Here is an 11,351-nt window from a genome sequence, read left to right on the forward strand (position 1 = left end):
CTGACTGCAAGGGTCCAATGTCTCTCTGGCCTTATCACCTTGTTTGAATCCTCCAGGTGCAAGCTGGATTATAGGAATCCTAACCGTCACCCATTTCACCCAGGGGTTTTCCGAACACGTTTATCGAGTATTTTTATAAAGCTCTCTCTATGTTTTGACAATTAATAACTTCTACTGCTGCTCCTTCAACTACTACTGCTACAACATCTACTTCCACTAGCACCTGCTTACAACTGCTACTACTGTACTGCAACTACCCCTGCGACTACTACAACTGGGGATGTATTTCTGGGGGGTCTTGGTAAAGTCTGCCTCTGACTTCCACTACATCCACTGTTGCCACCGGTTTTATCACCTCTAAGTGTCATTATTGATAGAGATGGGATTCCCTCCCAGATTCTTGACCTGACCTTAATTTAATAGTTTGATACCGTGGGAAATGCTCTTATTTTCTGTGTTGCCGAAAGTTATAAGAGAACATCAACACTACCCTCATGTTTGTATGATAAATGTTAAGCTACCACAAGCAGACACTTAGCCTAGCTTAGTGCAGAGAGTTCTGTTGTTACAGTGAAGTTGCCCGGCAACCAGCAGAGACTCCAGGAAGTTACCGTGCCCTACCAAGAAATAGTCTGAAACATAACCTCCCTTAAAACAACAATGTGTCCATGTTACACTTTCTGTACAGATTAAATAATTACAATATAACATATTAGTGAGCTTTAGAAGTGCTGACAGGAAAGGCAGGGAGATGGAGAGGGGATGACATGCAGAAAAGGGCTCTGGCTGGAATCAAACCTGAGCAACTCTACCAGATGAGCTACAGGGGTGCCCACTGTTGGCATTTCTAATGATATTAGCATTTGCATTTTTTCAGCACTGGCACTGGCATTTCTAATTGTGTAGGTATAGTATGGGTATGGTACTGGATTGGAATTAGGACTTCTATTGGTATTGATATTGGCACTGTTATTATTAAGCTACAGTATGATCAAGACGAAGACATAAGAATTTCAAGATAAAAGATGTTTTGGTAAGTGATGTAAAAGATTTTTCCCAAGCTTTGTAGGCAAATAATTTAATGACATGTTCTCACATACTATAAACTACAAGCCTTAGATGTATCAATACATGTGTATTCTACCTACAACATATATTTGACATGTCAGTTTCATACAACAAAGAAAATCTGTAGTGGCTGTGGTGTCCTCACAGTGAAGGCTAATTAGAGAATTCTGATACATATTGAGGGACGGTGGTGGATGGTTTTATCTACCTCTGTGGGAATTGTATTTATAATTTTTGCTGTGCAAGCAAATATTACACACACTAACTGAGGCCTTATCATAAAGATTATGACCTACTCTGCAGTTTGATTTGTTACTTATGGATGTGCTTTCATCTGTTTTATGTATACAGTTAGCATCTTGAGGGTTAAATGGGGTCTATGACATCATCTGCATCACGTACGGGAAGCCCTCCTGATATTTCGGGGAAGCTATTTCTCCAGCTTGCTGAACAGGTTTTCCAACTGCTTCTGACTTAGCTTTTAAAACCACAGCACACTGTAAAAAACAAACAATTAGTGTGAGGCAATCAATCCATGATTAGATTTATCAATCAAGCCAAAGTAAAAATGTTTGTGTACACTAGGTTCCAATTGTTTGTACCTGCACATGAGCAAACATGCACAGGGTAAACAAAGCTGTGCTATGTGTATACAAGAAGAGGAGTAACATTTTACAGGGCAGGGCAGTATGCATATGCATATACTGTAAGTGTATGAGTGTGTATTTGTGTTTGTGTAAGGTGTGTGTGGGGGCTTGTTTGACTTGTTTGACGAATCAAAGGGATTCCTCTATACTTGTGGGGTTCGACAGCTTTGTGGAGCCCAAAGTGTTGGACCCTACAAGTTTAAAGGGCTCTCTAAGGGTCACTTGGTTTTAGGGTTCAGGTAAGAATTAGGTAAGGGTTAGGGAAAGGGTTACGGTTGGGCATGTAGTTGTGATGGTTAAGGTTAGGGTAAGGGACTAGGGAATGCATTATGTCAGTGACGGGTTCCCACGAAGATAGTGCCACCACAAGGCTGTGTGTGTGTGTGTGTGTGTGTGTGTGTTTGTGTGTGAGAGAGAGAGAGAGAGAGAGAGAGAGAGAGAGGGTCATGAAGACTAAAGTATTCCAGATGGTCACCCTGTCACACTGGGTGGAAAGCACTATTTGCCCAGCTGCTGTACTGTGTCAGTCAATCTTCTGACAGTTGTACACATATACAGTATGACACACATGCACAAGTACATGTACTCATGTTGATACATTTTAAAGGTGCTGTCCAGAACCAGGAAGAAACAAATGTTCAATATTTAAGTGGTACAACACCATATAAAATAATTTGCTGATACACTTTGACGTATTGACCTTCCACGACCCTAAGTTGTATCTTTGTGTACTCTGATAGGTTTATAATGTAGGGGCCTCTGGTAATATTTCAGTGTGATGAATTTCTACACTAAACCTTGACAAGCTGTAAAGTCTTGATGCCGTTACTGTAAGCACTGTTTGAGTTTTTATCAAGTTTATATGATAGCACAGGAAAAAAACACAGAGTGTAAATACCTGCTCTCTGTCCCATTACATACATGTCATATATCATCAGTCCAAGGAGGTCACAGGCTACTGCCACTGCATTTGGACTTATTATGTTATTATTACTTATCGAACCATAAACCTGTGTCAAAGGTATTTTTTCCTGAGGTTAAATATATATCTGTCAACATTTACATGCTACATCCCAGCAGGCATTGCATAGAAACACCTGAAACAAGTCCATCAGAGGGATAATACTGGAATCCACGTCTGTAATAATAACACATGTAACAACAGAAAAAAGCAACATGCTCACAGTGTAGGATACTTTAAAAGTGAACTAATGGGGGGGGGGGGGTTGATGCAATTCCGTTGCCGTTTGTTTCCCTACAATGGTCTGTGAAGAACAATGTCATTTTTATGTAGCAGCTTTAGGAAGCTAATTAAAACAATACTGTGTATCAGACTTACAATTATGTTCACGGAATTCAGCCTGGGAAGGTTGAGGTGCCATGTATGACTTTTATTCATTAACTCATTAGTTATTTAAGCCATTATCTAAAGGGTTTTTTTATGTGTTAACAATGTAGTTGTCAACAACTTTAACTCCTCCTGTGAACTGTAAATAAACAGATAATAATAAATGACTATATACTATAATACAGTTTTTATTGTTTAAAATGTCTTAATGGGAGATGTTGTAATTGTTGAAAATACTGTACCTTAACAAACACTTAAAATATCCTTGTCCTCTAAATTACATTATAATGTCTCCTTACTGAATAGTGTTCAGCCAGTGGGTAGTATGGGTAAATACCTTTTACAGTTAAATGGAATTTTGGATGCATGCAAATGTGAGTGAGTGTGTGTAGAAGCATTTTAGTATTAATTCAAGATATAACACCCATCTTTTCTTCAAAACGTCTAGGTAGTAGAGCATGTTTTTCCCATAATTTCATTACCTTGCCCACTACCATGTTTTATTCCACCAGGATGTAAAGCCAAAAATATGAAATCACATCATTATCTCCCATTGCACCTCTGCAGCTGAAAATACAATGATAAGAAACCACACATACACCGCAAGTTTTGATTCTGTGGAATAAACTTTCACAAGCTTTAAAACACTGCTTACACTCACACGTAATATGAAATAGAGAAACAATCTGCCAAGAAAAAAATGCTTTCTTTTGTGAACCACTCCCACTAACAACCAAAGGGGCTTGGCCAAAAGTGACATATAAGAGGTGAGCATCATTCAGGTGAGTACTCACATTCTCATGTCTCCACCTTCTACAGCCTGAGGATACTACTGCACTGCACCAGACACAGGAATACACCTCTCACTTAACAAGGTACAGGTATCTTCTTTGTTACAGCCATTCATTCAGGTTCTGACATGGCCTTGTTGTCTTTTGCTGTCATATGACTGTCTATCTGCATCTTGATAAGTTTGAGAAGCATGTGTCACGTCTTCTTTCACTTCTCTGTTCATGTTTTGCACTTTGATTCTTGTGTCTCACAACTGTCTCATTCTGTGTTAACTTTTTACAGATTGTCCTTTAAGTATGTTGGCAGAAATGGAGACGGTGAGTTGGATATAATTTTATTGTACATATATATATATAGAGAGAGAGAGAGAAAGAGTGTAACCATAGGTCAGTCCATGAACGACAAAGAAAAGTGGTTATATTTATATAACTGGATGTTTGCGTAATAGTGGCTTATGAAATATTATAGTGTTAACTGTAATTGACGTGTTGGCGGAGGGTAAAGGTTTATTTGTAAGAGTAAGCAGCAAAGCCGCACATCACTGTTACCTGAATGTTACCTGTCCTGGTGGAGGCACAAACACTTGCATAAATTTGCCAGTCAAACTAAAACACACACTGTCACACCTGGCTCATTTTCAAGACCCATACAGAAAACCATGCAAACAGAATAAATATCACACGGTTTGCTGCCCTGTGAATGTCTTTAGTGTGTGTCATTTTGGAGTTTGACAAATCTAGCCTAGATGGAAACGAATTCACCATATTACATATTAAGGATGATGTGTGCGGTTTAATATTATGTAGAATTCAGGATTCATAGATAATTCCCAGCTTATTTAAAATTGATGAGTGAGTGCATCCCTAATCTCCCGATCTCAGACCAAAATTATTCACAATATGATGCAACACAGCATAATGAAAAAAACAGCAGGTATGCAATAACAACACCACCTTAGGCTATGACTGACACGGGATAAATGGCACCCATCGTGCAAAGTGTTTTCTCTCTGTCTGCATCACACAACAACCTAGTTCAGGGGAAAACTGTGAGTGAGTGTGAATTATTTCTCAAAGCCGGCGTCCTGCCTCTGTGTCTGTTAGATGGCTTTTGTCAGACTGAGTGGAGACCGGGTGGCCTGGAGCGGAGTGGCTCCCTCATCCTGCCCTGAGGTGGACCTGGAGGTCATCGAGGAGTACCTGCAGGAGCATTCACTGGAGGTCCAGCCTGCACGCACACCTGCATCACCTCCAACCACCGTGGGGCAACAAAAGCACACACACTCCCACCAGAGCACCAGGATCATAGGTTACTGTGGGGGTGGCGGCAATGATAATGAAAAAGATGTAAATGAGATCATGTCGGTGGTTGTGTATTTCTATATCTTTTTACCTGACTGTATCTTTTGCCTGTTTCTCCATAGAAAATAGCTGGTTTGGTCAGCATCCGTATGAGTGGCACTGTGACCCCTACACTCCAAATGAGGAATATGAAGAGCATGCCCTGCCTCCAGCTTTGCCTAGTCCCCATGACCATCAATGGGTGAGTTCAAGGGCCTGAATCTACCTAGCTCAGATGCCTCTTACATTGCTGAATAAAATTACACATTACTGTGTGACACATTTCACATTTTGAGGTTGAATTTAGATTTTATTGATTGACTTTCTTCATAATTTTTGGGAATGGTTATATGTGTGAATTATGAATATTTTTTTTTTGTGTGTTTGCTTCAGGACCACATTTCTTACTACGTGGGACCTGCATACATTGACTCAGACTCCCAGTCCAGTAGCTCCCAGTACCAAGATTCCCCATCACCATCGTCGGATAGGGGAAGCAGGAAGGACAGAGACTCCCTGCCTCTTGCCCCACTTTCAGGTACACATGCGTACACACATCTCCACATGCGCACCAAAACTCTCAACAAAATTTATTTTGATATATCTACACACCAAACATGCTCGTATTTAGTGTAAGGCCTTCTGTTGGGACAAAAAAACATCTATGTTCACACATACGCACATTGTTGAGTCATTGTCACATTTGTATTTATAGCTTCTTCCTCCTTGGCAGGAAAGAGGAAGGAGCGATTGTTCCAGTTCCTGTTTGAGATGCTCCAGACGCCATCGATGCGTAACTGTATCTGGTGGGTCCAGTCCTCGGCTGGTACATTCCAGTTCTCCTCCCAAAACAAGGAGCGCCTGGCGGAGCTTTGGGGCCTTCGTAAGGGCAATCGCAAGACGATGACCTACCAGAAGATGGCACGGGCGCTGAGGAACTACTCCCGCACGGGCGAGATTCACAAGGTGAAGAGGAAGCTCACCTACCAGTTCGATGAGAAGACACTGCGAGGCCTAAAAGGAGAATCTAATGCAGTGTAGGAGGCCTGATGGACAGTATATAATATATATGTATATAAGCATAGAAAAGAATAAGCACAATGGATATTTACGGAAAATCACTGTGGTTGTCCCATTCATGTCCATTCTGCTGATTCTAATTCTATGGTATGTAGAAACAAATGAATACTGGGTATTTGAAAAGCCAGAGGATGAAACACTGTAGGTCAGATAAGGGGCAAACAGGAAATGGTGCTAGTGATGTGATAGGCAATGCATGAAAAGTCAGCTGCCATTATAAACTATGTAAACCTAACAGGTTATCACATAATATCTACTTCATAAGTAGAACTACTATCATTCTTAAAATAAAAGTTGTGGTTTTCTGTTTTTTGTGATTCTGTATTGCAGATAGTCAGCATTTACACGATAATTTTAAAGACTTAAAAAATAGGTTGTGTAAACATGATCTGTTTGTGTTAAAATATATTTTTTTAAGATGAATGAATAAATCTGAAAATATTTTCAGAATACCTGATATTTTCTTGTCTGTCTGTCTATCTATCCACGTGAACAAAGATATACTGTGTGGTGCCTATCAGCCAGGCAAACACAGATGTGCTTATAAACTGGTGCAAACACAGACACACACAAGCACACACCCATAGCCAAAATTGTATGCAAAGTAAGCGTGCATTAGAACAAAACACCATTAAAAGCAAAACCTGTTAATCAGTAACATCTACAAAGTACCCTGACACACAGGAGTAGCAGGACACACGCAGACACTGAACATATTCGAGATGCTGAGTATAATTTTCTTTTATGAAGCTGCCAAAATAATGTAATTTAATTTCCCTAGTCAAATGATGGGGCCACACACATATTTGCTGAAACCACGTGACACAGGGTCAAATGACATAATGTTCAACACACATGAACTCGTAGTCATTCCTGACTACAGCTTGTACTACAAAGCAGATAGTTTGGTTCTGGTAACAGTCACAAACTTGTTCTGCTGTGACATGCTGTATTTACAGCAACCATGGTGGAAAGTAACCACATGTATTTACTTATGTTACTTAAGTACTAAAATTAGGTATGATTTTTATAATTTAATTTCCATTTTATGCCACTTTATACTGTACTACATTTTTACCTTTTAATCGAATACATTTATTTGACAGCTTTAGTTACTTTGCAGATTTAGATCTAAAACATGATAAACAGTTCTAACATTTAAAACACTGCTTACATACCAATGCATTAGTAATATAATACATATTAAAATATGACACTGAAAACGGATATTTAGCAATTTTGATATTTAGCTTTACTTATTCAGTATTGCTAAATTGTAGTGTTACTCAAGTAAAAGATATGAGTACCGTTATCAAACACAAATGCAATATCAAACTGTTCTGTGAAAAATGTGCCATGGCTCATTCATGTAATCCTCTCCTCTAAGGCGACTGAGGCACACACAAAGTGAGGAAATGTTTTTCACTCACTGATGAAATACAGATGGCATCTCCATGGAGTGCACGCCTGTTGTGTGCGCAGAAAGCGCATGCATGTTTGCATATAAAAAGCATCTGTTCCATGCTTTTTTCCTGGTCATTTGAAGCCAAATCAGCTGAAAAGCAGGAATCTGCTATCTGAACAGCAGACACAGGATTATGCTGGACATAACTCTCGCTGTGGAATTCAACCCACCTGTCCAGGGCTCTCAGGGAAACCTGCTCCGTCAAACTTCATAGCTTCCCTGTTCTTCATCTGCAGTGATGGCTGAGTGGAGCTGGGTGGCCTACACAGTCCTAGAAGCGCTGATTGCTGTGGCCTGTTGCCTTGGCAATGTGTTGGTGGTGTGTGCGGTGTGTGTTGGTATCCGGGATTCCCTTCGAGAGCCAACCTTCTGCTTTCTCGTTTCCTTGGCAGTGGCTGATTGCCTCGTGGGTGTGGCGGCTGTGCCCCTGTCTGTACTATTGGATGGCTGGGTGAGTCTGACCCCTGACCTGTGCCTACTTCTCAGCTGTGTCGTGCTCGTGCTGACTCAGGCCTCTGTGCTGTCACTGCTAGCTATCGCCGTGGACCGATACCTCAGGTTACACACACCACTCAGGTGAGGTCTGCAAGTAGAAAAGCTGGATGGAGAACATGCTTACTAATTGATTTGTGGAAATCAATTTCATTCCTTCTTTCTCAGGTACAAAGCCCTGGCCACACAGAGGCGTACATGGATGGCAGTGTCTGTGTGCTGGATACTGTCCTGCCTGCTGGGGTTCACCCCTCTGTTTGGCTGGCACAACTACTCCTCTCTAGCCTTTGATTCCACAAATACATCTTCCACTTCCTTCATCTCTCCACCCTGCACCTTCCTCTCAGTCATCTCCCTCCCTTTCATGGTCTACTTCAACTTCCTGGGATGTGTCATTGCACCCCTGCTGGTCATGACCCTCCTCTATACGCGAATCTTCTGGAGCCTGCAGGGCCGTTTGAAGGAAGGCTGTCCTCAAAACCAGGCCTCTCTGCTCAGGGAGAAGAGGCTGGCCTGCTCCCTGGCTCTGGTTCTCATTTTGTTTGCCAGCTGCTGGATTCCTCTGCACCTGATGAACTGCCTGCTGCTGTTTCATGGTCCCCAAGCTGTCACACCAGGGACGCTCTATACAGGTAGCTCTTCTAGCCCTCACACAGTCTGCTGTTGGTTGTTTTTGTATTTACATGTTGAGAAATGTCTATGCAAAGTTCACCTAGAGGCTTTAAATTGTTTTGTTTTTTTCACATATGTATTTGTACACTCACACATACAGATCACAATACTTACCAGCAGTTAGTGATCTATGATGGTAACAAATCCATTTTCCAGGTATTCTCCTGTCTCACGCCAACTCAGCAGTCAACCCTGTGGTCTATGCATATCGCATCCCAAAGATCCAACAGGCTTACAGACAAATATGGAGGCGCTTCCTCATGAACATGACCTGTTGCAACGGGGATGAGCAAGTTCGCCGATCAAGTACAGGCAGCCGAGCCAATCACACCGAGATGTGTGGATCAGGACGGATGGCCACGCCCTAACAAAGGACCACAGGGTCACTATAAGTCCAGTATGTTTGAGGTTCAAGTTCATGGGACTTGTCATACACACAAAACATGGTCAACAATCATTTAAGGCTTTATTACAGATATCCAAGTGAGGAAATACAGGCAGTCTGTGTGTTTGAAATTGTGAAACCCCTACACTGCACACACTTAGCCTGCCATGGCATTCAGTCGCCTAAATCTTGTCTGCAAACTTTATTTAAGCCAAAGCTAACTCATAAGCCTCCACTGGAGGGTGCTCTAGACTAACAAACTCAATAGCCGCTGTTGCACACAAACCATGTAGCCATCAGAATTGCAGTAGGTGACGAAGAAACAATTTCAAGATGTCATTCATGGATTTTTTGGGCAACTGATTTGAGGCATGTGTAACTTTTATTGAGATGTACATTTTTTTGAGTTAGTCATTTCACAGCTTCAATTCATGCATCGCTAACCTTTTGCAGCACATATCTACTAGTTCCTGTTTTTTTCCCACTCCCCAAATCATAAAAATAAATATTGATACTTAGCCATGAGAGTGTGTTGAACATTCATGAGTGTTCAGTGAGCTCCTCGGGGAAGGCAATAGACTGTATAGTTATCACCTGAGCAGGGTACAATCCCACCCACCAAACTATACAACCTACTACCTCACCCTGACAGAGCCCAAATCAAACACGTTCACGTCCTGTTGACACCTGAAACCTGATTTAGCTGCTCTAGCAAAAAAAAAAACAACAATGCTTGTCACAGTACATTATGTTGATTGCTGCAAGCGTATATTTTGATGGACAGCGTGATTGCCCATCCCGAGATGACAGTCGGCGAGTAGCTGACTCTGCTGTCTCCTTGGGAAAGACAGTAGATTGTATAGTTATCTCAAAAAGAGGTTACACAACCCCACAACTATTCAATCTACTACCTCAGCCCCAAGGACAGCATCCACGTTGCTTCAGCATCAAAGATCCACAAAGGTAACTGCCCTGCAATGGTACAAAGAAAAAGAAACAGAGAGGGTTATCTTAATTATCTATTCTTCTCAGAAAAATACATGCAAGATAAAACTGGGTAGGATCATCAATTTTTGAAGTGTATATTTACGTGACATTTTAGACTGATGTGTTCAAATTCAGCGTGTTGTATTTTCAGTTTTATCTCTGTGTCTTTGTTTTTGTGCCTGGAAATGGTTCAAAATCACAACTTATGGCTGAACTTGGGAGTGCTTCGTGACGACAAGGCTTTAACTGCCAAGAAAAACGTTTATCCCTTCTTAACAAAAGAAGACCTTCCAAGATTTTGCATATTGGCACATCCTCACCGATCAACCAAGCTTCTTTTTGTTGTTTTTTTAATGCGGCGCTGAAAGTTAAGAACTCGGTTCCATTACATTAAATCAAAGACAATTTAACGGTAAGCGGACATCGGAAAGTGAGAGCACTAATGTGTGAAAGCCCAACAAACAACTCACTGGCTTCCTGAGACTCTGGCATGTGATCGAGAGAGGCGGGGAAAAAGAGCTGCCGACTCTGTGCCAGGAATTCGTTTCCGTATTTGCCAAAAACTGAGCTCATTCCAGTGGGCTATCCCTGTGTAGGCTGGCTGCTGCTTCTCAGTCAGAGGTACACACACAGATGCTTGCAAATATGGCTTCCACCAGCTGCCTCTGATTGAATACAAGGCTGGGATTCTGCCCCCCAAAACACAACAAGGAAACACAAAATGGCGTCTCGCACATCGGCCATTTTAGGTCTGCTTAAAAACACTATAAGGTCTACCTTTCAGGGGTTTTTTTTCCCGAGCCTGCTGTCTCTTGATTAAGAAAGTGCGGCTGTTCAATCGACGCGATAGAGAATCAATCTTGCGCCAAGCGCCGAGACAAAGCCAACAGACCCAGACGACACACTCACTATCACAGAGAGCAACTCTAACCACACTTATCAGACAGCTGGAAAGTTCACAGAGAAAAAGTATCATCACATACAGCATGTCCATGTTCCTGTGAATTTACTTGTACTGTTAACTGTTCAGCTTTGGTTTAATAAAAAAAAATTGGCACTCTCGCTTAACATAGCA

General features: G+C 41.5%; 2 protein-coding genes across 4 annotated transcripts; both read left to right on the forward strand.

Annotated features, from left to right (window-relative positions):
- Nucleotides 1-638: 638 nt before the first annotated feature.
- LOC123975384 (transcription factor Spi-B) lies at nucleotides 639-6,678 on the forward strand. 3 transcript variants are annotated; one of them, XM_046056838.1, is made up of 7 exons: nucleotides 639-1,033; nucleotides 3,883-3,938; nucleotides 4,138-4,172; nucleotides 4,959-5,163; nucleotides 5,279-5,397; nucleotides 5,589-5,733; nucleotides 5,911-6,678. In XM_046056838.1, exons 3-7 carry the CDS (start codon nucleotides 4,152-4,154, stop codon nucleotides 6,234-6,236), a joined length of 816 nt encoding a protein of 271 aa, XP_045912794.1. In that variant the 5' UTR covers nucleotides 639-1,033; nucleotides 3,883-3,938; nucleotides 4,138-4,151; the 3' UTR covers nucleotides 6,237-6,678. The 3 variants fall into 3 exon arrangements, with proteins under 3 accessions (XP_045912794.1, XP_045912796.1, XP_045912795.1); XM_046056840.1 differs by having other exon boundaries at nucleotides 5,929-6,671; XM_046056839.1 differs by lacking the exon at nucleotides 3,883-3,938 and having other exon boundaries at nucleotides 639-902; nucleotides 4,151-4,172.
- Nucleotides 6,679-7,951: 1,273 nt separating this feature from the next.
- Nucleotides 7,952-11,351, forward strand: LOC123975554 (adenosine receptor A1-like). Its single transcript, XM_046057121.1, has 3 exons — nucleotides 7,952-8,316; nucleotides 8,401-8,864; nucleotides 9,061-11,351. The coding sequence occupies exons 1-3, from the start codon at nucleotides 7,979-7,981 to the stop codon at nucleotides 9,270-9,272; spliced, it is 1,014 nt and encodes a 337-aa protein (XP_045913077.1). The 5' UTR covers nucleotides 7,952-7,978; the 3' UTR covers nucleotides 9,273-11,351.

This window comes from Micropterus dolomieu, linkage group LG08, assembly GCF_021292245.1.
Source record: "Micropterus dolomieu isolate WLL.071019.BEF.003 ecotype Adirondacks linkage group LG08, ASM2129224v1, whole genome shotgun sequence".
In the NCBI taxonomy this organism is placed as follows: Eukaryota; Metazoa; Chordata; class Actinopteri; order Centrarchiformes; family Centrarchidae; genus Micropterus; species Micropterus dolomieu.